Source organism: Sturnus vulgaris, chromosome 19 (assembly GCF_052056855.1).
Source record: "Sturnus vulgaris isolate bStuVul1 chromosome 19, bStuVul1.hap1, whole genome shotgun sequence".
Taxonomy (NCBI): domain Eukaryota; kingdom Metazoa; phylum Chordata; class Aves; order Passeriformes; family Sturnidae; genus Sturnus; species Sturnus vulgaris.
This window is the reverse complement of record NC_142261.1, coordinates 4,722,296-4,749,842: the sequence shown is the minus strand read 5'-3', so window position 1 is coordinate 4,749,842 and position 27,547 is coordinate 4,722,296. Positions and strand designations below refer to the sequence as shown.

General features: G+C 53.0%; 3 protein-coding genes across 3 annotated transcripts; 2 read left to right on the top strand and 1 right to left on the bottom strand.

The window, feature by feature from the left end:
- The first annotated feature begins 24 nt into the window (after positions 1 to 24).
- On the top strand, positions 25 to 9,752 carry TFIP11 (tuftelin interacting protein 11). The gene is made up of 12 exons (XM_014875063.2): positions 25 to 360; positions 717 to 870; positions 1,475 to 1,631; positions 2,130 to 2,257; positions 2,729 to 2,881; positions 3,601 to 4,110; positions 4,903 to 5,009; positions 5,244 to 5,412; positions 5,620 to 5,863; positions 6,412 to 6,554; positions 7,015 to 7,180; positions 7,858 to 9,752. Exons 1-12 carry the CDS (start codon positions 164 to 166, stop codon positions 8,211 to 8,213), a joined length of 2,484 nt encoding a protein of 827 aa, XP_014730549.1. The 5' UTR covers positions 25 to 163; the 3' UTR covers positions 8,214 to 9,752.
- On the bottom strand, positions 9,114 to 10,970 carry SRRD (SRR1 domain containing). Its single transcript, XM_014874863.2, has 7 exons — positions 10,828 to 10,970; positions 10,706 to 10,746; positions 10,464 to 10,600; positions 10,282 to 10,380; positions 10,038 to 10,192; positions 9,772 to 9,817; positions 9,114 to 9,497 (listed from the first exon to the last, which is right to left on the bottom strand). Exons 1-7 carry the CDS (start codon positions 10,968 to 10,970, stop codon positions 9,291 to 9,293), a joined length of 828 nt encoding a protein of 275 aa, XP_014730349.2. The 3' UTR covers positions 9,114 to 9,290.
- Positions 10,971 to 11,044: 74 nt separating this feature from the next.
- On the top strand, positions 11,045 to 24,567 carry HPS4 (HPS4 biogenesis of lysosomal organelles complex 3 subunit 2). Its single transcript, XM_014874862.2, has 13 exons — positions 11,045 to 11,156; positions 11,935 to 12,025; positions 12,675 to 12,818; positions 13,776 to 13,883; positions 14,618 to 14,734; positions 14,859 to 14,953; positions 16,192 to 16,264; positions 16,946 to 16,979; positions 17,539 to 17,635; positions 18,085 to 18,964; positions 21,280 to 21,412; positions 21,697 to 21,805; positions 23,389 to 24,567. Exons 1-13 carry the CDS (start codon positions 11,122 to 11,124, stop codon positions 23,558 to 23,560), a joined length of 2,088 nt encoding a protein of 695 aa, XP_014730348.2. The 5' UTR covers positions 11,045 to 11,121; the 3' UTR covers positions 23,561 to 24,567.
- Positions 24,568 to 27,547: the final 2,980 nt, after the last annotated feature.

The window sequence follows — 27,547 nt, the reverse complement described above, 5'->3', positions numbered from 1 at the left end:
CTTGCGCTACAGGAACGGCCCGGAAGTGAATGGTGCACATCCGGTTTGGCGGCGAGGCCGGCGCCGGTTCTGGCGTTCCGTGAGCGGCCCGGGGCTCTTGGGTCAGGAGTTCCTGAGCGGCCCGGGGGTCCCTGAGCGGCCCGGGGCATCCCGCCGTGCCGCGATGTCGATGTCGCACTTGTACGGCACGGACGGAGACGATGGCGTGGAGATGGAGAGCTTCGAGGTGTCGGACTGGGACCTGCAGAACGAATTCAACCCGCACCGGCAGCGGCACCGCCAGACCAAGGAGGAGGCGACATACGGCGTGTGGGCCGAGCGCGACTCGGACGAGGAGCGGCCCAGCTTCGGCGGGAAGCGGTACGGCCGGGCTGGGACCCCCGGCCCTCTCAGGGACCCCAGGACCGGCCCTGGCCGCAGAGCTCCCCTGTTCCCTGCAGCTCCCCTCGTTCCCTGCAGCTCCCTCCCGTTCCGTGGGCTTTTCCCGGATGTGAACACCCACCCGAGCAGCCCATCCCGGGGCCCCCCTCAGCTGTAGAGATTTTCGCTGTGCTCACTCCCTCGAACACGGCAGGGAGGATGGGGATTGCCTGGCAAAAGCAGAGTTAAACACCTCGATAGCCTTTAATATCCCGTTTTTGGGGGGTGTAAGGCACAGCAGCCTCTAGGCTCCTGGAGGAGTGTGCCCTGGAGTAGAATTCCCTCTCCTTTTGCAGCTCCAGGGATTACTCAGCCCCCGTGAGCTTTGTCAGTGCTGGGCTGAGGAAGGGGGCGGCCGAGGAGCTCTCGGATGAGGACTCGGATGACGATGAGAAGCCCGTGAAGCAGGAGGAGATTCCCAAGGAGTTTGTGCCCAAGAAGTTAAAAACAGTGAGTTCTCCAGGAAATTTACTTTTATATTTATGAAACTCAGGCTGTGGTTGAGGGTAGTGTAACTGTAATAGAGCACTAAAAAAGGGGGAAATTATTAAATCAGAGGCTCTAAATCATTGGTACAACTGTACATTGATATAGTGATTGTATGTCCTTGTGAGTCAGTCCTTTCATTTTTCTCAATATTCCCTTTGGTCAGTGGAGGTTTAAAGAAGAGAATTCCTGTGGTTTCCTGCCTTTCAGAGACTTTATTTTTCTACTTTCACAGAATGGACAAATCCAGGCATGTTGTAGATTAAGACTCAAACCCTATTTTCAGATGAAACCAGAAAGAATCAGGAATCAGCTTCAGCTAAATCTGGTGGTGGAACCTGAGAGCTGTCAGGTTGTTAGCCAGAGTTTTTCAGGATTTCCTTTTGTATTTTAGGAATTCCAGGAGTCTCCATAAGTGCTTCATGGATGTCCAGTCAAGGTTCCAGTGAGCTGGGCAGTGTGGGGACAGCAGAATTGCTTCTGGAAAGAACTTTCTGAGGGGAGTTGTGCACACTTTGGTTATTTGAAGCCTCAGGGCTGCAAGTTTTTGTGTGTTTGTTTTTAACAGGGTGGAAATTTCAAGCCCAGCCAGAAAGGCTTTGCAGGGGGCTCCAAGTCCTTCGTGGATTTTGGCAGCTGGGAGAGACACACTAAAGGAATTGGGCAGAAGCTTCTCCAGAAGATGGGATATGTCCCTGGAAGGGGTCTGGGGAAGAATGCTCAAGGTACTGTCAGTGTGTTTGGTGGTTTATTATTAACTGGGGGTTTGGAGGAGAGGTTGGATCCCTTAAAGAACTGCCAGCCCCAGATGGTTTAAGCTTCTTTTCCTGCCAGTGATCCAGGCCCTGTGGTGAGAGTCAGGGGTGTTCAAACTGACCTGTGGCCATTTCCTCCTCTGGGTATTTTGCAAGAGAAAAAGAGCAAGAAAAAAAGGCAGTAAATTCCAAAGGTGATCATCCCACAGAAAAGGAGATGCTGTTTTATGTGGCAGGATAAAAAGGCAGTGAAATGTGGTTGGGAGCAAGGCTGTGCTTTGGCAGTTTGGTGTGTGCTGAGATGAAGTGATTTTACAGGGAACTGGTGATTTTGGAAGTACTGCAGTGCTGGAGGCACTGGCAGGGAAGGTGTTGGTGCTGATCTGGTAACTTGTAGGGAAAGCCTGGCTGTTCTGCTCTCTCCCAGCACACAAACTGCTCCTCCTGACCCCATTCCCATCCTGCCAGGAATCATCAATCCCATCGAGGCCAAGCAGAGGAAAGGCAAAGGTGCTGTGGGCGCTTATGGCTCCGAGAGGACCCCGCAGTCCTTGCAGGACTTCCCTGTGGTGGACTCGGAAGAGGAAGCTGAGGAGGTATTTCTGGGGTTCTTGTTGTTTCTTTGCTGTGCTGTGTGTACAAAATTCAGTTTTTTTAAATTTCTGTGGCAGAGAAAACTGTTTGGGTTAATTTTAGATAAAAAGCCAAACACAGAACATGTTGATTTCGTTTAGGCAGATTTTGCTTATCACTGTAATGTTCTTTGTTGTTTCTGGCTCACTCTATTTCAGTAGCTTTGCTAGAATCCCTCTTTTGAAGAATCCCCCGTGTAAATAGTCTTTGTCTTCTATTTAAATAAAATAAAAGACCAGGAACATCATGTTCATTTAATCCATGGGGTGGGTGACTGGCTCACAGCATCCAGGCTGGTTTGGCATGAGCTTTTCTACTTCCCAGTTATTTCCTGTACAAATTCCTCATTGGTCTGATGGTTATTTTCCTGTAAAAAGAGGCAGATTTGGGGTGTGACAAAGAGTAGTCACCACAACTCTGCTGTTTTTGTTCAGGAATTTCAGAAGGAGCTCAGCCAGTGGCGGAAGGACCCGAATGGAGGCAAGAAAAAGCCCAAGTACAGCTACAAGACAGTGGAAGAGCTGAAAGCCAAGGGCAGGATCAGCAAGCAGCTTGCAGCCCCTCAGAAGGAGCTGTCCCAGGTCAAGGTGAGGTTGATAAGCCAAGAAATGACGCCTGGGGAACAGTTTGGGCCCTTTGGTATCACCAGGACATTTTAGGCACTGGTAACCTCAGGAAAGCCAGTCCTAGGAACTACCTGTGCTGCCTCGTGGAACTCATCCCTAAGCCATTTATTAGCTCTGTATCACCTGGACATGGTGACAAATTAGATTAAATGTGAGCATGTGTGGGGGATTAATTGCAATTTAAGTTTAATTGTTTCATGTTTGTCATAATCAACACTCACCCACTTCTAAAAGCACAGTTATCCTTTTTGGGGTTGTTTGAACCATCTTCTACCTCAAAGGGACAGTAAGGGATTTGGTATGCACTCAATAAAATTATGCATCCGAAATTAAAGTGTCTTTATAAAATTATAAAGGTTCTAAGTGAAATAACTAATAGTGTAACTATTAGTAATGGCAAGATCACTGCTTGTAGAATCATTCAGTGAAAGTGGGATGAGATGAGGAGATTCTTGTGGCTCTGATTCCAGATTGTCTCTTACTCATTCTAACTCCTTGTGTCTGGAGAAGGCCATTGTGGAGGCAATCCCCTCGTTCAAATACAGTGTGTGTTAGCAGCCTCCTGAAGTAATTAAGATCCTTGGAAATCTCCAGAATTCAATCTGGAGTCGGGGATTTTCACCTTTTTGGAAGATGAGAGAGAGTTTTTTGTAAGAGAGTTCATCGTTGTGTGCTGGCAGGTGATCGACATGACGGGCCGGGAGCAGAAGGTTTATTACAGCTACAGCCAGATCAGCCACAAGCACAACATCCCAGATGACAGCCCCCAGCAGCCCCTGGGCAAGGACTCCAAGCCCCAGGGCTTTGCCCTGCCCGAGCTGGAGCACAACCTGCAGCTGCTCATCGACATCACGGAGCAGGAGATCATCCAGAGCGACCGGCAGCTGCAGTATGAGAGGGACATGGTGGTCAACCTGAGCCACGAGATCCAGAAGATGGCTGAGGTGCTGTCCCACGAGGAGAAGGCCATCAGCAACCTCAGCAAGGTGCTGGACATGGTGGAGGAGTGTGAGAGGCGGATGCAGCCGGGCTGTGAGAACCCTCTGACCCTGGATGAATGTGCAAAGATCTTTGAGACCCTGCAGGACAAGTACTACGAGGAGTACAGGATGTCAGACAGGGTGGACCTGGCAGTGGCCATAGTTTATCCTCTCATGAAGGAATACTTTAAGAACTGGGATCCCCTCAAGGTGTGTGTTGGTTTGAGTTATCTGCAATTCTCACTTGATGGCTTCAGTAATCTTTGTTACCTTGTCCCAGGTGTCCTGGTCTAGTGGGAGGTGTCCCTGCCCCTGGCAAGGGGTGGTATGAGATGAGCTTTAAGCTCCGTTCAAATCCATACCAGTCTGGGATTCTAAATTCCTGATTGGTCTGGAGAAAAAGAAAAGAGACAAAATGAAACCCTGTACTGTCCCCACTCTCAGATATTTGCTGGGTAGAAATTTAGGAGTTTTTAAGGTTAAAACCACTCCCTTTTATGAGTTTGAGATGAAGAATTTGGTGAAAAGCAAATCTCTAGCTGTTGTTTTTTAGCAAAAGCAGGAGAGGTTTGTCTGTCAGGTATCTGAGATGCACAGTCTGTTCTCAGTGCCATTTAGGCTGGGGCAGAGTCTGGATCTCTCTGTACACCTGGGAAAGTTCAGACTGTCCTCTCCATGGAGGTGTACTAATACTGTAAGGTGGGATTTTTCTCTGGCAGGACTTTACTAAAAGTCATTTAAGAAATGACGGAGGTGGCACTCGGTGCTCTGGGCTGTTGACAAGGTGGGGAGGGGGTCACAGGTTGGGCTCAATGGTCTAGGAGCTCTTTTCCAACTTCAATGATTGTGGGTTTCTGGAATTAAGTCTGCAAGCTCCTGGATTGCCCTGAGAGGAGGTGAGAAGGCTGGCTGTGCTCAGCACACCATCAGCCTGCTCTGTGCAGATCCCAGCTGGAATTAATGGAAAAGGATAAAGGACCATTTGTACCCTGTCATTCCCAGGACTGTACATATGGCACAGAGATCATAGCCAAGTGGAAAAGCCTTCTGGAAAACGATCAGCTGTTATCCCACAGTGGGCAGGACCTGTCAACAGATGCTTTTCACAGGTAAAGAACAAATGATTTGTACTTTGTGCAGCATCTTCCTGTGCTGCTTCCTCGGGGAGGGAAAAGAGCAGATACAAGGGAACTTTTCCCAAAGATTCCCTTGCTGGACCTCCTTAAAATCCAGTTTGCAGCTACAGAAAAGACACAGCTTTAACTAACAGCTCCCATTTGGTTTATTTAGGCCCAGACTGTAGCTTTGAGCTTCACTTTGATTTACTTGGTGTTTCTTCCCAGACTGATGTGGGAGATCTGGATGCCATATGTCAGAAACATCGTGGCGCGGTGGCAGCCAAGGAACTGCGGATCCATGGTGGATTTCTTGGATAGCTGGGTGAACGTTGTTCCTGTGTGGATACTGGATAACATTCTGGATCAGCTCATCTTCCCCAAGCTGCAGAAGGAGGTGAGAGAACAGGGCTGGGTAGAGCAAAGCCATTCTCTGAACTGGTGTTTGGATTCCAGCTGCAACTCCCAAACACCAGGGTGCAAACATTGGCCTCTGCCGAAGGAGTGAGGAGTCGGCGGTCACATCAGAGTTCTTTGTGCTTCTGCACAAAACTTGCTGCTGCTGGTGGCTGGACTCAGTTAATCTTTCCTGTTGTGCCCCAAGGTGGAGAGCTGGAATCCCCTGACAGACACGGTGCCCATCCACTCGTGGATCCACCCCTGGCTGCCGCTGATGCAGGCGCGGCTGGAGCCGCTGTACTCGCCCATCCGCAACAAGCTGGCCAACGCTCTGCAGAAATGGCACCCCAGCGACTCCTCTGCCAAGCTCATCCTTCAGCCCTGGAAGGATGTGTTCACTCCTGGCTCGTGGGAGGCTTTCATGGTCAAGAACATCGTGCCTAAACTCGGTGAGACAATAGGCAGTGCTGGATTTCAGGAATGCTGGTGGCACCTTCCCCCTGACCCCAAGGAAAGATCCTTGCTAATGTGGGTGCCAGTGTTACATCAGAGATTGTTGTTAGTGAGGTTACACCAAACTTGCTTCTGATTTTGTGCTACCAGTCCTCTGCAGGGGCAGAAATATTATTCTGGTTATTCTCTAGGTTTTTTTGTCTTATATTTTATGAATCATCCATCTCCAGCTGGTAGGAATATCTGAGAGCTGTTACTCCTGAATTCTTTGGTCTGTTCTTATGTTTCACCATGAGTTTTGTAATGCACACTGGCTCAAAGGTTAAAAAATAGTAAAGTTTTTTTAGTTTCTCAGTTCTGGCAGCAAATTGTAATCACTGGAAGTGGAAGTGCACCATTTTGTGGCAGGATCTGCCAAAGATTCCCACTGTCCCTTAGGATAACAAAAAGGTGCTGCTCAAGTTCTGTGTATTGGTAGTGAAAGAGGTCAGGGCACTGATAAAACTGAGTGAGGCTCTTTTTTAACTATCCTTTTCTTTCCCAGGAATGTGTCTGAATGAGCTCATCATTAACCCACACCAGCAGCACATGGATGCCTTTTACTGGGTGATTGACTGGGAGGGGATGATTTCTGTCTCCAGCCTGGTTGGGCTGCTGGAGAAACACTTCTTCCCAAAGTGGTTGCAGGTGAGACACTGAGGGCTGAGGAAAGAGGTTTGGTTATCTGGGGAGTGTTTTAGTGATTCCTATCCAGGAATTGCTGAACTGGGCTGGTTCCCACTCACAGCTCAGCAGTCATTGGAACAGTTCCTCCTGTTACTGACACTCAGTAATAAACCAAGTGGTAAATTATGCCAGGGGAAATTCAGGTCAGACATTAGGAGAAATTTCCTCATGGAAAGGGTGGTCAGGCACTGGAAGGGGCTGCCCAGGGAGGTTTGCAGTCCCCATCCCTGGAGGTGTCCAAGGAATGCCTGGATGTGGCACTCAGTTCTCTGGGCTGGTTAATAAGGGGGTGACTGGTCATGCTTGGACTTTATATTCTTGGAGTATTTTCCATGTTAAATGACCCTGGAATTCTGTGACAGAGAGTACTCTCCTGCACAAATATCCCTGTGCTTCCTTTGACCTGTTCCTTGCTCTGCAGGTGCTCTGCTCTTGGCTCAGTAACAGCCCCAACTACGAAGAGATCACCAAGTGGTACCTGGGCTGGAAGTCCATGTTCTCAGACCAGGTGCTGGCACATCCCTCCATCAAAGACAAGTTCAATGAAGCCCTTGACATCATGAACCGGGCCGTGTCCTCCAGCGTAGGTAAGTGGCTTGTGGGGATGGCTCTGCTGCTCTGAGCTGGCAGTACAGTCACATGTTGTGGAGGCACAAATAGCCTTTGGGAAACCTCGTGTTCTCACACAGCTTTCCCACGGACTACTTGTGCCTCCACAGCGTGTGGCTCCTGGGAGGCTGACTGGGGCATGGCCCTGCTGGCAGCATTTCCCATGAGCAGTGAGAGTCAGTGGGCTCTGCCTTGCTCTGTCCTTAAAGAACACCTCTGAGGTGCTACTCAATAGTTCTGGACTACACTGAAGCAGAAACAGATTTTTCATGGCTTCCTGGGCCATTGAACAACTGATCCTCTATCAGTCAGACATCATCCTTTAGGGCTTGACTTCTAAAGCTGTCATTACTGGGTATTTTTTTCCTTGTGGTGAGATACTGGTTCTTTTCCTTGTCCTTACAGCAGTTCCCTTCCCTTTTACATGACTCTCCCTACCACCTCAAAGTGATTATTGGGAATTCACTGTATAAAAGAGAAGGGCGTGCCTGAGGGAGCAGCACCTGAAATTTGTCCTCTTTCCAAAACTGAGAACTCACTTTCAAAGCCCAAACTTAAACACCACACTCCAAATACGACTGACCTTTTATCCTGGATGGAGCTGCTTCCCTCTGGGAACAGCTCAGCACCGTGTTCTCCCCGTTCTCTCCGCCAGGTGGGTACATGCAGCCGGGCGCTCGGGAGAACATCGCGTACCTGACGCACACGGAGCGGCGCAAGGACTTCCAGTACGAGGCCATGCAGGAGCGGCGCGAGGCCGAGAACATGGCCCAGCGCGGCATCGGCGCCGCCGCCGGCTCCGTGCCCATGAACTTCAAGGACCTCATCCAGACCAAGGCCGAGGAGCACAACATCGTCTTCATGCCCGTCATCGGCAAGCGGCACGAGGGCAAGCAGCTCTACACCTTCGGCAGGATCGTCATCTACATCGACAGGGGCGTGGTGTTTGTGCAAGGGGAGAAGACCTGGGTGCCCACCTCGCTGCAGAGCCTCATTGACATGGCCAAGTGAGGCACCCGGGTGCCCACCTCGCTGCAGAGCCTCATTGACATGGCCAAGTGAGGCACCCGGGTGCCCACCTCGCTGCAGAGCCTCACAGACATGGCCAAGTGAGGCACCCGGGTGCCCACCTCGCTGCAGAGCCTCACAGACATGGCCAAGTGAGGCTCCACTGGGAGTCACCCCCCAGGAACAGCCTCTGGGTAACCCTCAGAATAAACAAGTTCCAGGTTTGTAAATAGTGACACTGGAGCTGGATGCCAAGATGGTTTTATTGGAAGAGCTGTTCAGGCAGTGGCAAGAGGATGGAGGGCCAGAGTTCCCACCTGGGAATCCAGGCTAAGGGAGATCAAGCAGTGCTGACACTGGTAATTGCCACCTGGGACACAGGTTTACCAGCAGGTTAGGAGGGATCACATTACTGCTCCAGCAGCTGATTGATGGCCTAGCTGAGTGCCTTGAGTCTCTAGTGACAGATGTCACAGCTTATGCTGGCAGTGAGTTACTGTCCCCACAACATCCTTCACACAGTGGGCTCCTCTTTGCTGCACACAGCCAGGACCTCCCCCAGCTCTCTCTGCTGTGGGACTGCAGTGGTTAAGAGCACAGAGGTGAGGGAAGGAATCCTTGTTTTCCTGGAGGTAGCTGACCTGGTTGTTCTCAGGACTGATCAAGAGCTGATCTCAGCAGCAAGGAGAGCTGAGAGCTTTTTCCAAGTATGCACTGGGAACCAGACCTCAACAACTCCCACTACAAACCCCTCAGATAATTCCCCTTTCCAGATGCTTTGAAATGTGTGTAGGACATGCAAAGGCTGTTATGGAAGGAGAGGGAATCAAAGAGCAGTCACTGCAGTGCAGATGGTTCTCAAGGCAGGTTTTGATGCAATTAGTTTGCTGTATTCAGTAAGTGTTAAGTCAAAGCTCAGCTTTACTTTTTTATTAAATAAGATACAAAAATGTCCCATCACCTCAGCATTCAGGTGCTGTCACTTTTGACAGAGCCTGATGCTACCTGAGCTCCATCTCAGCTGCACAGAAGCTTCCATGGGAAGAGATGTGGATCCCAGCCCTGCCACCACACGGATGGTCAGGACTTGGCAGCAGGTCCCTCCCCCTTCCTGATGATCTCCAGGTCCTCACAGTCCTGGTACATTGGCTCCTCCACGAAGTCCCAGACCTCAGGGGAGAGCTCCTGCAGTTTATCCAAGGGAAACCAGTGCACTGAGGTGTCATTGAAGGTGTCCAGGTACCGAGGGTGACTGGGGAGTGCCACTTCCTCTACTCCTTTCAAGACCTAAAGCGCATTTGGGGAAAAAGTTACAGACAATGCAGAAGCCCCTTCCTGCAAAGCTGAGCCAGTGAGGATGAGAATGGTGTTATATTACCCTCAGCCCCTGTGGGCAGGATGTTCTGCAAATGTTCAACAATCCTAAAGTGATTAACTTTTATATTATAATGTATAGGAAAAAGGTTTTAAAAATAACTCTCCTCTTCTTTCCAATGGCAATTAATTTCCTTTCTCATTAAAAGGTGTGTTGTCAACATGAAACGATAATGTTGCCTCATACCTTTGCTATGTAAGAATAATCTCTCTCCAAGATTCTGGACAGCAATCTGCAATAACAGAAGATGTCCACATTAGACAAGACGTTCCTGTGGATTTAGACAGGTTTCTGCATGGGACAGACACGGGGGGAAAGGGCTCATGACTGAAAACTTTATGGCAACGAAAACGCACAGAACAGGGAAAGCTGTCGGAAGCAATAACGTAGTGGGACAGAGAAGAGGAAAGCAGGGTGGGAGGCACCAGAGCTTGACCAGGGTGAGTCCAGACCTCTCCTCGATTCCTCGGAAGCTGTTCCCGATGATGACCAGCTTGGAGAGCGCCGCTGGGCTCCAGTTGCTCCACAGCAGGTTGTTGTACAGAGCCTTCCCGCAGTGCACCATGTAGAACAGCGTGGCCGAGCCCTCCACGCCGTGCTTCCCCTCCTGCCCGTGAACCGCCGAGCCCGTCACGGCCGAGCCGTGTCCGCGGTGCCCCGCGGATCCCGGGCAGTCTGACCCGGGGGTGTCCTCACCTCATTCTCCGCGAGCAGGCACAGCCCCAGCGCTCGCAGCGCCGCCGCCTCCCGCTCCGAGAAGGCCGGGTCGAACAGCGCGCAGCGGGCGGGCGGCACCTACGGGACAGGGCGGCTTGAGCCGGGAGGACCGGCCCGGTTCTGACCCCGCTGCTCCCCCCTTCCCCGGTCCCGGTGCTCACCCGCAGCTCGTCCAGCAGCAGCAGCAGGAAGGCGAGCTGGTACCGTGCGGCGGGGCAGCGCCCGAACCGGCCCAGCCCGTAGCACACGCAGCGGGCGGGCGGCTCGGCGGGACCGCTCAGCGGGGCTCGCAGGGCTCCTGCGGGCGGCGGGGTCAGCGCGGCGGCACCGGGGATCGCTGTCCCCGCACCCCCCGGGGCTCCCCCGCCCCGTTGTCCCCGCACCCCCCGCTCCCCGCACTCACCGGCGCTCTCCGCCCAGAAGCCGGAGCTCAGCAGATCATCCCTGCGGGGAGAGCGCGGCGTTCAGCGGAGCCCGGCAGAGCCGAGCGGGGAGCGGGCACACGGACCAGGGCCGGGCACTCACCGCGCCTCTCGCAGCCGCCGCAGCACGGCTTCGGTTGCGGGGCCGCCTTCCTCATCCTCACCCTCCTCCTCCTCCTCGCCCCGGCCCCGCCGCCGCCGCCGCCGCGCACGCCCCGCTCGCCACCCCCCCGCCGCCGCCGCCATGCGCGCGGTCACGTGCGCGGTCACGGGACCGGGGGCGCGCCCGGAACCGGCGGCGGGAGCGAGCGGCGGGATCGCGGAGCATCCCGGAACCGGCCGCAGCATCCCGGAACCGGCCAGAGCATCCCGGAACCGGCCGGAGCATCCCGCAGCCATGGCCCGCCCCGCCGCGCCCGGCCCCGCGCCATGGTGAGCCCGACCCCAGACCCGTTCCCCGCTCCCCGCCTCCCACCCACGCGTGCCGCTGTCCCGGGAAGCACCTTCGGCCCTTTGCTGATCGCTGTCCCCGGTCGTGCGTGAGGTCTGGCAGCCCCCAGGGCTCAGCAGGTCGGATTCTGTCCGCGGGTCACGGGTCCAGCCTCCCGCTCCCATCCCGGCGGGTTCCTCGGTGCCACCTTTGAGCCAGCCTTGGCTCCAGACCTGGGCTGTTCCTACGGGAAAAGTCCCGCATTGAGCTCGTTCCGACCTTGTGACCGGGTACTGGCTCACAGGACAGGATAAAAAGTGTTACTGAATACGCGCATTCAAGAAATTATAAGCACAATGACAACATCTTCAGAGAGACCCCGCTGGCTCCTGCTCCTCCTGCTGCAGGCAGCACCCAGGAACTCTTTGGGATGGATATGGATAATAATTATCTATAATTATAATAATTATTGTACCCCCATCACACGAGATTATTATAATTATCATCAGGGTTCCAACAGGTACAGTATCTCACAAATCCACTTCTTCCACATGTCTAAGAGGTGGAGTTATAGAACCTATTTTAAACTCAAAGGCTGGTCAAATTTAGTCATGAGAGACCCTTTTGGTGCTGCTTTTGGGTGTAAACTCGGTGTGATTGTGCAGAGAATCATGTCTCTCCATTTGCAATAAACTTTTGTTGCTCTTCCAGAGAAATAGAAAGGAGAGGGACAAGGATAACAGTTTTCAAATGCACTATCATTTCTGCCAATGTTTTTAGGTGGAATTACTTTTTCCTTTATGATGGCTCAAAAGTGAAGGAGGAAGGGGATCCTACGAGTGCCGGGATCTGTTATTTTTACCCTTCCCAGGTAATGTCTGCTTTATTTCAGTACCTGTAAAGTGCTGATAGTTTTGGATTGGGAGAACTTGGGCTTCCAGGTGATTAGATTAATCCTTACTTAGTAGTCACAGAAGTTCTAAGAATTTTTTTAAGAAATCCCAATTATCAATTAGCTCCAGGTGGAGCATGGCTGGGCTCCACCAGGCTCGGGGCACAGCAATGGGGTTACACTCTGCACAGCCCAGGTCTGTCCTGGTGATGTAAATACACACACACAAGGGATGAAAGTGCCTCTCCATAAGCCCCAGGCCCTTGTGCTGCTTGGAAAAAGCAATCCATTTTTTTTTCTCCCAGAAATGTGCCTGTTCTGCTGTGTTTGATTTATAGAATCCCAGAGTTATTAAGGTTAGAATAGACATTTGAAATCAAGTCCAGCCATGAACCCAGCACCCTCTTCACCACTAAACCTGTCCCCAAGTGCCACACCCACACATTTTCTGAACACTTCCAAGGATGGTACCTCCACCACTGCCCTGAGCCAATGCCTGACAATCCTTTCTGTAAACTGAATTGAAATTATAATTACTTTTTATTTATACCCGAAAACAGCAGTGATTTCTTTTTTTTTTTTTTTTGAGTTCTTTTAATGGGAAGTTAAAGCCTTTGCTCCCTGGCAGACCATCCCAGAGCAGCAGGAGCTGCTGTGTGGGCAGATGGCCGGAGTTGTTCGCTGCCTCACCGAGATTTCTGGAGCCCCTCCCTGCCTTATCCGCCTCAGGAAGCTCAAGTTTGCTGTGATGGTGGATGGAGACTTTCTGTGGGTGAGTTCAGACAAAGAGGGTTTATTTTTCCTTTGGGTGTGGGCACAGAAATGAGGTACTTGCAATTTTTCTGCAGGAAGCTGAAGCGAATGCTGGGCCACAGAAAACAGAATTTAAGTTATCTTGCAATGAAACTTGTGAACTGCAAGGACCCTCCCCAGCTCTTCCTGAGTGCAGCCCACACCCAAAGGGATTTCTTAAGATGTTCTTGGCTGGAAAAAGAATCCCAAAATCTCAGACTGGTTTGGTTTGGAAGGGTCCTTAAAGGTCATTCAGTTCCACCCCCTGCCAAGGGCAGGGACACCTTCCACTATCCCAGGCTGCTCCAAGCTCAGTCCAACCTGGCCTTGGGCACTTCCAGGGATAGGGCATAACAGGATTCCATGTGCTGCAGTTTATAAGGACACAGTCACTGTTCGATAATCTGATTGTTCTTTCCTTCTAGCCCTCAGCATCCCCAGAGCTTTGTCAGTGTCCACAGGCATTTAGTTTATAAAGAGCAGCGTGTGGCAGTTGTGACAAAAGTGCTCCAAACCATCCCCCGAGAACTGGGCTGAGGCCAGTCAGCTCCATTTAATTGGCACTGCTGCTTCTGTTTCAGCAACTCAAAAACTAAATTGAGCATCATCATAATATAAATAATGAGTTAATTTGAATATTTTGAAGTACTTAGTTTCAGGAAAATATTCTTAGTAATTAAAGCACCAAGTTAGGTCATCTAATGTGGGAAGGGAGCGTGTCTGAAGTGGCTGCATTTCTGATATTTATTTATCCTGTCTGTGCCAGGACTTTTGTGTGGGTATGTTTGCATTTCCTTTTGCTGTGACTGTGATTCCAAGGAGTGTTTGCCTGCACAGAGTTGCCTGTCCTTGTGTGACAGCGATGAGAGTTGTTCTCACTTGTCGTGCCCGAGTTCTGTCAGACAGCATTCTCCATCCTTTGCTGTGTCTGCTGCAGGTTCTGGGCTGTGCTGTGGAGCTGCCTGACGTGAGCTGCCGGCGGCTCCTGGAGCAGCTCATCGGCCTCTTCACCTTCTACCAGGGCCCTGTGCGTGGGGCATACACGGTAACGAGGGACTGGGGACATGGGGACACAGTAACAAGAGCCTGGGACATGGTAATGAAGGACTGAGGACATGGGGACACAGTAGCAAGAGACTGGGACATGGTAACGAGGGACTGGGACATGGTAATGAAGAGCTGGGGACATGGGGACAGGGTAACAAGAGACTGGGACATGGTAATGAAGGACTGAGGACATGGGGACAGGGTAACAAGAGACTGGGACATGGTAATGAAGGACTGAGGACATGGGGACAGGGTAACAAGAGACTGGGACACGATAACGGGGGACTGGGACATGGTAATGAAGGACTTGGGGACACAGGAACATGGTAACAAGAGACTGGGGCATGGTAATTAGGGACTGAGGGCATGGAGACACAGTAATAAGAGACCTGGTGATGAGGAACTGGGGACACGGTGACTTTTGGGGAGATTGAAACACTTCCCATGGTGTCTCAGCTCTGCAGTGTTCCCTTGTGTTGCCTTGCTCCTGCCAAGGGTCACGCGTCCAGGAAGTGGGACTTGGAAAAGTGAGCAGATCATCCCCACCATTGCTCCGAGCTCCTGTGGGGCTCTGCTGAACCTTTCCCAGATGTTCACCCTGAACAGTTTCTCCTCAGTTTTGTCTCCCACCTTTCCCTGACCTTATCCTGGCAGTCCCACATGGATTGCATGTCTCATCCTGAGTGCAGGGACACTTTGCAGTGACAGTGTGGGGGTTTCTGTCACCCACAGGCATTTTCCCAGGAAGAGCTGAGCAGGGAGTGGGACAGGTACATTGAACACATCCAAAAAAACACCAGTGATCTCCACAGGATTTTCAATTCTCTCTGGCATCTGGATAAAACCAAGGTAGGAGCCTGTACTCTGCAGTGCCTGGCTCTAGAGCTGCCCCAGTGCCACTGTGTTTGCTTATTTGCTGTTTCAAGGTTTTCCAGGATTCTGTGGCCTCACTGCCCTGGTTCTCCCTGCCCAGGTGGATCCCCTGCTTTTGCTGAAGGCAGCTCTCATCCTGCAGACGTGCCAGCGCTCTCCCCACGTCCTGGCAGGCTGCATCCTCTACAAAGGCTTGTAAGTAACCAGATATTCCCTGGAGGGTTAAATCCACCCCTTTCCAGGGCTTGGATCCTGGAGCGCATCCAGGGAGCAGAGTGAGGGCTCAAGGGTTGCTCTTGGTTATTGGCAGGAACATCGAGCTTCAGGCCAGGCAGTTCCTGTCTGTCTGTGTGTCACTAGGACTGAGTGGTTTGTGGAATCATGGGATCATGGAATGGCTTAGATTGGAAGAGATCTTAAATCCCATCCTGTTCCACCTCTTGCCATGGGCAGGGACACCTTCCACTATCCCAGCTCTCTCCAAACCTCATCCAACCTGGCCTTGGACACTTCCAGAGATCCAGGGGCAGCCACAGCTTCTCTGAGCAACCTGTGCCAGGGCCTCTCCACCCTCACAGGGAAGAATTTCTTCCTAATATCTCATCTAGCCCTGCCCTGTGACAGTTTGAATCCACTGCCCCACTGTCCTGTCACTCCAGGCCCTTCTGAACAGTCTCTCCAAGGTTATCAGTGCTCATCACCATGAAGGAGTTCAAGACTTGGGTTTTAGTAGAAATCTGCTGGTTTTGATACTCAGCAGGATGTGAGGACTGAATTTCTGAGGCTTTTTAGGGGGAAGGGACCAAGGAAAAGGGAGATGAGTGGATGTTGTGCTTTCCCAGCAGTGTTGCCTTGCAGGTGTGCATTCAGTGCAGGTGTGTCCCTCTGTCCCTGGGTCTGTCTGACCTGCTGGCCAGGAGCACTGTCTGTACTGACAGGAAGTGCACAGGGGGATGAGCCAGGATTCCTCGTGATAAATTCCAGCTTCTTTCAATCAAAGATGATTGAATGACTTCAAGGAAAGCCCCCAAGGTGGCTTTGAAAGACAGGAGGTGGGGAATTCCGAGAATCCCTTGGCAGCAGCACTCAAGTGCCATTTTTCTTTGGCATGAACTGTTCCAGTGACACCTTTTACGAGCACTGGAAAAGTGCCACAGGGAGAGCATCTGCCAGGGAGTGACCTCATAGCTGCAGGCAGGACACTGGAGTGAGTCACTGCAGCACCTGAGAGTGCAGAGACCTGGACATTTGACTTGAGGAGGGACTTGGGAGCCTTGTCCTGCACCAGGGTGTGTCACCTTGTGTCTCTGGTCTGTCTGGTAGAGATATTTTGTCACCAAATGTCATATCAGAGTTCTCTGAACTGGTGATCTCTAAGTTCCCTCTCAAGCCAAACCGTTCTGTGCTTCTCTGACTTTGCTTTGTCCTTTCAGGATTGTGAGCACCCAGCTGCCACCTCCACTCACTGCCAAAGTCCTCCTGCAGGGCAGCGAGTCCCAAGGCCAGGTATGGTACTGAACACATTCCCTGCAAGCAGATTCCTGTAAAGGATGTGGTGTGGGAGCTCTTGTCACACAGATTTGGCATGTGTCACCATGGGGAAAGACAAATATTGGTGCTGATGCTTAAAGCTTTTATTAATTATGACTGAAAAAGATTCCAAGATTTCTGTGCTAGGAATTAGCTTTTTTTTTCAGTCTTGAGCTTACTGAATTCATGAGTTCTCATTTATGTGATGTTTTGACTGGCTTTTTACACAAGTTTTGGTATTTACTGGGAAATCCACCAGATGAGTGTCTGAAAGGAATGAACAGCATTTTCATTTGCTTTAAAACTTGTCAAATGTTATTATTTATGTGATCGAGATCTTTATAAAAAAGCCATCAGTATGCAGATATGAAGGCAGCCTTTGCTGTTCTGCTTGAATGGAGTTTCTGTTCCCTGAGCAGGTGGTGATGATACATCTGGGCTCTGTCCTGACTTTTAGATGTATTTTGCTTCTTGGGAAGATCCCCTTGGCTTTGAGAATTCCTTAATGATCAAAACCCTTCCCAGCACCAAACAGTCCCAGCATTTGCTGGGGGGGTGGTGTGAGGTCTGCTGGAGCCTTGGGGGACTGGGAGGGTGACAGAGGTGTCCTGGTGTCCCTGATCCATCCCCAGAGCTGATTCTTGGCTTTTGTTGCAGAGCGAGCCCAGAGCTGAGGAGCAGCAGGAACCTGGTGAGCATCCAGCTGCATCCTATGGGCTGCCTTCCCTGCATGGGAGCACGAGCTGGTTCTCTGGGATCCACATCCAAGCTGTGCTGGGTGCTGGAATATCTCCAGAATATCCCAGAGTGTTACTGCCACCAGCCAGCCTGTGCTGTGTGATCAGTACCAGCTCCTTCTGCTGGGTTTGCTCTTTTGGGTTTTATTCCAGTTCTGCAGATTCCCAACCATGCCTGCCTTAATTCCAGTTCTCCATGTGGCCACTTGGCCACTGCCAGGCCCTCACAACAGATGGCTGGTGCTTGCAGTCCAAACCTCCAACCATTCCCTCTTAGCATCAGTGTGGGGATGATCTGCCAGGGCGGAAACACTGAGGGGAAATTTCACTGTGTCAGGCGTGAAGGGTATGAGCAGGATGGGAAAATGCTGGGAGGGTGGGAAAACACTGCCCAGCTCAGTTGGGATGCAGGATCATGGCAGGCCTGCAGCTTCTTTGGGCTGATGAGGTTTGGTTTCTGTTTTTAAGCTGGGAAATGTTTGTTGAATCCTCCCCCCTCCCCTGCTCTTGCAGGGTCTCTGCTGCCGCCGGGTGTCCGAATCATCCCGGTGTTCCTCACAGGGGAGGAAATCTCCGTGCTCCGGGACTTCCCAGTGGAGTGGATGGCCAGGTAGGACCCCAGCCTGAGCCAGGGGCAGGAGCTCACACGAGGCACTGTGTCCCTGTTGCCATTGTCACTGTTTTCCCTGGAACTAGCTCAGGCTCTGGCACTGCCTTTGGAGCTGCCTGAGGCCCCTCAGGCTGGGCAGAATTCCCCTGTCCATATCCCTGCTGTGAGCAGCCTGGAGCAGAGCTGCTTCCCCAGACCAGCTGTGATCTGTTGTCCCTCAGCTCACAGCACTGCTCTATGCACAAGGGAGGGGCATTCCCAGAAGCCTGCAGTGTAAGATTCACAGGTTTTTCACCTGTATTAGACTTTGGCCCACGCTTTTCCCAGGTCTCTTTGTAGCAGGGGATGGATGAGCCATTGATCCATCCAGGGGCCAGTGGGGTTATCACTATGGGATAACTCCACACAGGTCCTGCTCAGTGTTTAATCCTCTTGTCATCTCCCACTAGGTCACCCATGGCCCCAGCAGGCCCCAGAGGAGAGGAGAGTGCTCTCTGCTCCCAGGCAGTTCCAGAATCAACAGGAGCTCATGAAAACCAAGCCCTGGATGGAATTTCTGTGCAGGAGTCCCATGAGGATGTTTCAGACACACCTGCCCCGGGAGATGCTGTGCAGTTGGGCAGCCCTGCGAGCCCTCTGATGGACTTCACTGGAATGGAGGCCAGCACAAGGAATTCTTCAGCTGCAAAACTGAGTGGAGCAGGCAGTGAAAGCTCAGAGCTCAGCAGGAAAACATCCTTCGCCTCAGAGAGTGACACAGAGCAGCTCCCAAGCCCTTCCTCACTCCAGACTGAATGTGCTTGGACTACAGGTCCATACCTGGAAGGCTTTTCCTTTCCCAACCCTTACTCCTGGGAGCAGGAGAGCAAAGACAAGAGGAAATCCTCTGCAGACTCTGATGTTGGTCACTATGCTTCCCAAAATTCCCTTTCAGTCAGCCACAGTCCAGCTGTTCCCTCTCCTGCCCAGGAGCTGAGCAGAAGAAAATCCAGTGAGCAGGACAAGCCCTGGACTGTAAGCCAGCACCGTGTGCCTGGAGGAAGTGGCAGCACAGCTGGTGACCACGTGTGGGGCTTGGATTGCCCAGGCTCTGCTGGACACGCACAGCTCCGGAGCAGGAGGCAGCTGCTGCTCCCAGGCGTTCAGGAGGCTCTGCCCAGTGACCCCGCAGGGGACAGGCCATGTCCCAGCAGCAAGGAGGACAGGCTGGGTGGCAGAGGCAGCGAGCCAGCCCAGCTGAGCCTCTATGTTCACTGCATCCAGGGGCTGGTGCTGTCACTGCTGGCTGAGGAGCGACTGCGCCGGGACCAGCGCGCCGTGGAGGATGTGGTGAGTGGGAGAGCTCTGCCCCACTGTGCAGCTGCACTGGTGGGGGACACGGGGGTCACAGCTGAGGAGGGAGTGTTGAATGGTGCTCCCCATCCCTCCATCACCTGCTCTGAGCTGTGCCAGGCTCCAGGCTCCGGGCTCGGCTGCGTGGGAGCTGTCGGAGCGAGCGGAGCGGGGACAGCCGCGTCTCACAGGCAGCTCCCGGTGCTGCTGTTGTCTGGCAGTGCCGGCACCGGAGCAGAGCGTGTGGGTGTGACAGACACCCGCGGGCTGCCAGGGGCTGTGCTGGAGCTGGGATTCGCTGGGGATCCCCGTCAGCTCGGTGCTTTTTGGGAAGAGAGGATGGTTCTGTTAAACCCCCACCCTGCGCGTCACCGCCTCTCCCTCGGGGAGCACCGCAGACACACCCGGAGAGGTTTCCTTGGCTGTGGGAGCCTCCAGGCTGCTCCCTGGGGATGGGAACAGGGATGCCATGTGGCCACTGCACCTGGGTTACACCAGAGCAATCCCAAATTTCCCTGTGGTGGGGTTTGGGTGCCCAGGCTCCCCTGTGAGCAGAGCTGACGGGGCTGCAGGGGCAGGATGTGCAAGCTCCCCATCTTTCCTGGGAAGCATCAGCTGCAGAGCTGCTGCCTGGCCTCTGCCTCCCTACCAGGAGCTGAGTCAAAGCTGCAGAGCCCTGTTTGATATGCCAGTTGCCATAGGAACAACCTAATTTCCTTACCCAGCCAGACTGGAAGGTGGAGGGAAGCTCAGACTAATGCAGAGCCTCAAGGCTGCTCCTTCCCCTCGGAGCTGTGGGACACCTGGGACCCCAGGAGCTGGGGAATGTCTGCTCTGCACAGCAGGGCTGATGTGCCTGGGTTGGGATTGCTGCCAAATCATCTGAGCCCAGAGATGCAGCTGGAGCCCTTTGCACCAGACACGGCACTTTGTCCCCTTTCTGCTCGTCTGGAACAGCAGGGGGGACACAGGCAGGTGGGAATTGTCACGCTGGAGAGCAGAATCCTTATTGCAGAGGGATTGCACAGCTCATTTTCCTTGATGTCTTTCCCTGGGGCTGACAAGCTCTCCTTCCATTCAGGTTCCTCTTTTCCCAAACATCCTGCTTCCATGTCACGTACCCTTGTTTTGGATCTCACCAAAACTGCACAGTCACACAGCTTGGATTTCAGCAGTGACTGGGCTCGTCTGCTGCACCCTCCCATGGGTGCAGGTGTGTTATCCCTTAGGAGAGGTGCCCTGCATGTCCCGTTGTCCCAGGGGGAAGAGCAGTGGCCCAAGGAGGTGCAGCTGGGCTCTGCTGCTGGTGGATTTGAGGCACAACCTCAGCTCGTCTGTCTCTCTGTTTATCTATAGGTTAAAAATGACCCTCAGCTCTTAGGGATGTCAAAGCTTAGTTATAATTAATGGTTTTTTGAATGCTTTGAGGCCCCCAAATGACACCAAAGAAGGGTAAAATATGCTACTTGTGCAACTGTGAACCTCTGGGAGGGCGGGTTCCATCCCAGACTTTCCCTGTGGAGTGGGAGGCTCTTGGCCTCGCCTCCTGCTGCTCTTTAGGTCTTATCCCTCCAGTTCACTGCACAGAAAGGAAAATCTGTGCTGTGACAGGGGTCAAGGGTAGGCCAGGCACTGCCATCCTGCTGAACAAAGGCTTGATCCTCTCCCCAGTAGGGCAAAGCACATTGGCAGGATGAGGATTATGGAGTTAATCTTCCCAGGAGTGGTGGAGGACCCCTGCCTGTGCCCTGCCTGTGCCCAGGGAGCCTCAGCATGATCAGGGCTTCTGGGCTACTGAAAATCCATCCAGAACAGCAGCTTGGCATTCATTCAGTGCTTTGTTGTGTGTGTTTGTACTGCCCAGTGTAAGCAAAGGAATGTCCCTTGCTGGGGCTATAAATCATGTGAAATGAGCCCAGGAGAGTAATGGTTGATGGTAAATTAATGAGGCCTTGCATTTTCCTGCAATTAGTAGCATCAGGTGGCTTAATGGCTGATTTTCAGGTTGGAGGGCCCTTTTCTGAGTTGTAGAATCCCGGACTGGTTTGGGTTGGGATTAAAGCCCATCCTGTTCCAGCCCCTGCCATGGGCAGGGACAGCTCCCACTGGACGAGGTTGCTCAGAGCCCCATCTCTGCCTTGGGAGCTCTGTGACTTGTCTGCTTCCCTCTGTGCCAAAGTTCCCCAGCTATTCTAGGTGGGAGCCTGGACAGCAGAGTGAGGAAGGTCCTGTCCTTCTGTCACCTGAACTCCCTTGAAGCCCAGGTGAGGCACAGGTGAAGCTCTGAGCTTTGTTTTTCTCTCTGCCTGCAGTACCACAGCAGCCTGGCCTCCCTAAATGGCCTCGAGGTTCACCTGAGGGAGACTCTGCCCAAGGACTCCTCGGCCTCAGCCAGGACAAACTACAGCTTCACACACTATGACTGTGTCCAGAACGTCCTCACGGGTAAGCCTTCGTCTTCTGGGTCTGCAGGAAGGAACAGTGAGGAGAATGGGGTTTATGGGAACCTTTTCTCAGGCCTCAGACACCTTTACAGGAGCATTTCTCAGCAGAGTTCCCACTACAGAGCCCAGATCAAAGGCACTGTTAGGGCACCTTTGGGGGATTGAGGGAGTCCCCAGCCTGGTCTGCAGCTGTCCAGGGTCAGAGTGAGCTCCAGAGCCTTTTCCTGCTCAGTTTTGTCACACTGCAGAGTGGGTTTTTAACACCCCTTTTCTCCTGTTGTGCAGCCAACTTGCCCCACACCCCCGGGCCCCTGGACCGGCACTTCCTGAGAGCAGCCACACTCATCCACTCCGACTTCAGCCAGCTCCCCACGGCCTCGGAAATGATCATCAGGTAAGGGGAGCTCACAACCCTCCTGTCCCAGGCACAGGGGTGGTCACAGAAGGGCAGAACCCCTTTCCAAGCCTGCCTGGGTTTTGACACAGGTTGTGATCACACCCAAGGACCAAGGATGTGGCTTTATTCCCTAAGTTTGCTTTGATTTGTGGGTTCCTTCCCTCTCTGCCTGGATGTTGAGAGGCTGCAGTGGCACCAGAAGGGTGGACAGAGGGCACAGCTGAGTGGTGCCATTGCTTGGATTAAGATGCAACACTCACACAATTGGCAGTTCCTGGCACCATAAGGTTCTAAGACACAGTTTTAAATTTAGCTGTTCCTAATAAATTTGTGTCTCGGCAGGGAGCCAAAGGCGCCCAGAATTGGCAACCTAGATATTGTTTTCTTGTACGGCTTGTTGGGTTGGAAACACACTGTGATGTGCATGGCAAACTCAATTGTGATGTGCCAGGCAGGATGGTCTTATCACAGCCAGAGCCTTCCCAAAATCCAGAGCTTTTCCTGCCACCCATGGTCGTGGCTGAAGTGGACACCCCTTTCCTCAGCTGAGCTGGGAGTGCACAGATTCCACCTGCCTGGTCCTGCTTGTTTGTCCAAACTATGATGAAATAAAGATGCTCCTGGGAATTACACAGTCTCACTGCTCTGGCACCGCTTTCCAAGGAAATGTGAATCACACACTTCAGTGCTGGAGAACTCCTTGTTTAGCATGAGCTTTGCTGCCTCCTTAAATCCAATCCTAAACTGACTGGCTAAGCTGGCGTGTTCTCTGTTACCCCGAAAAAAGCAACTCCATGTGTGAATCAGCCTGAGTAACAAGATGACTAAAACTGCTTTCTTTTATGGAGAGTTGTCACAGGAGGGTGTCAGCAAACATTGCAGTTTCTGCTTTCCTCCTTCAAGGAGGAATCCAGGGTCCTTGGCTTTGCTCCCTGCCAGCCCTCCTGCAGGGAATACTCTGGGAGGGGGGATTCTTTGTCTTAATTAACGTTTTTAATCACGGCTTTGGTGGTGACTGAATCTGATTCTTGTCTGAGCTTCATCACAGCTGTTACTGAACACGTGGTTCCTGCTGCAAGGTGCTTGCTGGGATTTGGTTGTGGCCAGCAGCAGTGGGAGAGGAGGAATGTTGGGCATGAGGAGTGTTCCAGGTTCACAGTATCCTGGGCTGGGCTGGCAGCAAGGGGAATCTTTGGAGTGTGGCCACACAGGGAATCCTAGAATCATTACGTTTGGAAAAGCCCTCCCAGACCATTATCTCTAACCTGTGACCAATCCCCACCTTGTCACCCAGTCCAGAGCAGTGAGTTGGACTCAGTCACAGGTTGGACTCGATGGTCTTGGCAGTCTTTCCCCAACTAAATTACTTTGTGATATCCCACTTTGCCTTTTAAGGATGCCAGGACTCTTTAGAAGGAAGGTTGGTTCCCTGTTGCCTTCTGGAGTTTGGTGCCTGTTCAGCTCCATGTTCCTATGCTGAGACACCTGAAAGTCCCTCTCAAAACTTAGGAGCCCAGTGCCCAGCTGTGAATCTTGCCCAAAGCTGTCAATCTGACCCCTGCCTTTCCCTGCCCCTCCAGGAATGCCTCCACAGCCGTGTATGCCTGCAGGAATCCAGTCCAGGAGACCTACTTCCAGCAGCTGGGAGCTCCACTCCGCAACTCAGGTGTCCCCAACCCTCATGACAGCGCCTTCAGCCTGCCCAGCAAGGCCAAGCAGAAGCTGCTGAAGCATGGGGTGAACCTGCTGTGAGCTGCTGTGCTCAATGGCTCAGCCCTGTGGAACATTCATCTCCAGTAAGGAAAATCTCAGCTGTTTATGCTAACAGAGGCAGGAGGCCCTACCCTGCCTCTGATGGGTCTCCAGCCTGCCTGGCCCTGAGGAAGGGACAGTCCCTGCCCTGTCCTGCAGCACATTTTGGGCCAGTGCAGGTGTCATTGACAGCATTTACCAAAGACTGAGACAGAATGCAGTGTCTTGGGGCACTTGGTTTACATGGACTTTACAGGGACTCTCTTGGTGCTCTGCAGACGCCCCACGTGCCTTGATCTGAGGCAAAGCCTCACCTTGCTGTGAGTTACACAGCCCCCAGGCAGTGCTGGCTTTCAGATGTGTCAGTCAGCCACTGTCTGTGCCTTCACTTGCCCTGGTCGGACTTTGGCTTTATTTATATCCCTTAATCCATGGGAATGATCCTGCCATGACCTAGTGCCTTACCTCGGTTAGCAGTGCCTGCCTGTTCTCACACAGGAGCAGGACAAGAGCTACAGAGCTCACAATCCCCCTTTGGGTGCTCCCAGGAGGTTTTTACCCCATAGGTGACTCTGGAGGGATTTCCCTGTCCCACCACAACTCCCTGGTCAGTGATGGTCCAGGCCAGTCCTGCCTTCTTTGTGCCCACCTGGGTGTGCAGCCTCACAGGGGCTGGTGATGGTGGTGTGAGTGTCCCTCAGCCCTGTGCTCTGTCCCTCCTGCTGCAGCACTTCACTTCACTGCTCTTACTGCTGTTTGCCCACACTCTGCAGACCCCAAAGTTGCCTCTGAGCTGATGGGACCAAAGAAGTTTTGTATCCCCTCAGCAGCTATTCCCTTTCTGCTCTGACAGTGTCCCCAGTCAGTGGTGGCCAGGGCACCCGTGGTGGTGGCTGCTTAGACTGAGGGATGGATACCTGTGTTTGGCTGGGCTTGGAACCTGCTGCTGGTGCAGACACACCCCTCAGTGTGACTGTGGAAATAAAGGAGTCTCAAGCCTCATCCCAGCACTGTGTGTCAGCAGCCAGAGTCACGTTGTTGTCACATTTGTGGTTCCTGGTGTGATGGGCTGGGTTGTGGGAGCTGTTCCTTGTTGAGCTCCATTCCAAGGGTGGTTCCTGCAGTGCTGGGGTTGAACAGGCAGAGCCTGTTGGTTCAATCATTCCTGCAGAGCAGCTGCTTGGAAGCTTCCTGATGGATTGATGTGTGACTGATGTCACCAAGAGATGGTGAGCTGAGACATGAACGTGGTCAGGTGCTGAGCAGGCTCATGCCAGTGTCAGAGCTGGGCATGGGAAGGTCACCACTGCCACAGCTTCTGGTCCCACTCCAGCACAGAGAGCTCCCAAGGTCATTCTTGCCATGCCAGGGCTGCTCTACTGATATTGCTGGGAATTTCAGAGGACTCCAGCTGCGTGCTGCTTCCCTGGTGACTTCCCATCACACTTCCACTGGGTGATGGACAAACTGCTCTGGTTCTGGAGGGAGCACAGGGAGCAGCGTGAGGAAGAACATCAGAGAGGCTTCGTGGGGAGGGATGAGGGTTGTGTGCTCTGGGATCCCTGCTCAGCTGAGCCAAGTGCTCCCTCTGGGAGATGCTGCTCTGCCTGTCCCTTCTGTGCCCTCAGCAGATCTGGGTTCCCTCTGCAATTCCCAGGAGAAGAAGCCTTGGAGCACCAGGAACAGCTCCAGCCTGCTCTGCTCCCCAGGGAAATCCGCCTGGATCCTGCCTGGGCGCTTGGGAAGTGGTTGTGTGTTCTAGCAAGAAACAGAGAAGTGGAAGGAAAAGCCTGAGAGGGACAGGAGGGAGATTTGGCACAGCAGCAAAGCACAAGCTGGATGGATGCTCCTGCCTGCTGCCGTCAGGGAGCTTCTGCTGCAATCTGCTGAGCCGTCTGCCGGCCAGGAACAGCTGGGCTGGCTCTGCTCCTTCAGCTGCTCGGGCTGCATCTGCCCACCCAGCCCATGCCTGGCCACCCAGTCCATGCCTGGCCACCCAGTCCATGCCTGGCCACCCAGCCCTTCCTGGCCACCCAGCCCATGCCTGGCCACCCAGCCCATGCCTGCCCTGTACTGGTCAGGAGGGAACAGCACACAGAGAGCTCTCAGCCCATGGAGTGATGGCTGTGCTGGAGAAGATGGGGCATTTTGAGCATCAGGGGAGGAGGAGCAGCCGGGCCAGTCTGAGCACTGCCAGGGGGGCTCTGGGGAGCAATTCTTGCCCTGCCAAGCTGGCTTTGTGCTTAAGGGGGTGAGGCATTGGTTTTCAGGCAGTTGGGTGGGATTTGAGCAGCACCCTCTGCCATGGGGCTGCTTCTGGGAAGCTGCTGCCTTTGATGCATCAGTGCAGGCAGCTGGAAGCAATTCCTGAAATGGTTTGTGGATGCTCTAGCAAGGCTGCTGGCTTCTGTGGGGCCTGGGGAGCTTTGGGCCTGCTGCTGCTCCTGAGGATGGCTGAGGACAGTCTCTGCTGCCCTAGGCCACGCAGCAGGGCTGGAACCCACAGCTGTGCCCACACCAATGGGCCGTGGGAGATCCCAGTGCTCCTTGGCAGCCTGGGCTCCACTGACATCACAGAATCCCAGAACGGTTTGGTTTAGAAAGGACCTCAAATATCCATTTGCAACTTTCTGCCATGGGCAAGGATTCTCCCACTAGATCAGGTTGGCTTCATCCAACCTGGCCAAGTCCAGGTCTGGGAGGCTGTAACTGGTCAGGACAGAGTTTCCAAGGGTTGGGTATTTTAGAGCACTACCCTCACTCACTGTATCACTGACAAACAGGCCCATACCCCCTCCCATCCTGCAGCTCCTGCTCTTTCCAGGCCATTTCTCCCCACCAGCAGCCAGACAAGCAGAACCCAACCCCTCAGTGTTTGCTTGACCCTGGACTCGTCAGAGCAGCAGGCAAAGCCCATTCTGTTTTCAGCACAACTGTTTATTGATAATCTTTGCTTATCCACTGTATGAATGTTACCAACCTTTGGACAGAGCCAGCCTGCTTCCCCAGGGCCTGTGTCCAGGTAGCCAATGCGTGTAGAAATCATGCACTTCAGGTAGTCTGTAACAAGACGGGTGTAAAAAATATCTCAGATGTATTTGAAATCTCTGCCTTATCTTGCAATCGAATCACTGAAAAGTCTGTAAAGAAGTTGTTGGGGGACAGGGCTGGTCCCTCCCTGGCAGGACAGGGATACAAAGGATCCCCAGCCAGAGCTGTGAGCATCCACCACACACTGTGCTTTGGGGGGGTGTTATAAACCAGCCCCCAGACCCCAAACAGATCCTGGTGCTTGGGGACTTCAGGAAAAGCGTGGTGGTCCCTGGGTGGGCAGGACCCCAGGGTGGGGGCTCATTGCTCAGGCTGCAGAATTAACTCCCCTTGGGAGCCTCTCCTGTGGTAGTGTCAGGTCCATGGGAGCTGCTGCTGTGTGTGCTTGCCCTGGCTTGAGGAAAGGAGAAGATGGAGCAGCAGAAGGAATGGTGACCTCCTTTCTTCCTACAGACAGACAAAACCCCCTTTCTCTGTTCCCAAACAGCATTCCTGCCCCTGCAGGCCTCCCTCCTGGGGCTGGGAAAACTGAAGGCTGCAAATAGAGCAAGGAGGGGATTTGGGCAATTGCTAACACCCTTGGTCAGACTGTGTGTGCTGTTCCCTCAGCAGGGTGGAGGTCAGGGCTCCTGCCTTGCTGGGCTGGCGATGGACTCTGCTCCCTGCCTGGGTAACAAAAGGGGTTTCTGAGGCAGGAGGGCTGGGGAGCCCCAGCTGGCACATGGAGGAGGAAGCAGAAGCCCCAGGAGGGCTCTTTGTGGGCAGAGCTGTGCCCTGCCCACCCCATCAGACCCAGCCTGGGGGGAGCACAGTGCCCATGGCAGCCCTCAGTGTCCATCTGTCCGTCCATCCCAGACCGCAGCCGGGCAGGGCAGGCTGGTTGGCTGTTATGGTGTGTGTGTGTGTGTGTGTTTTGTTCCTTTGATGACCACGAGA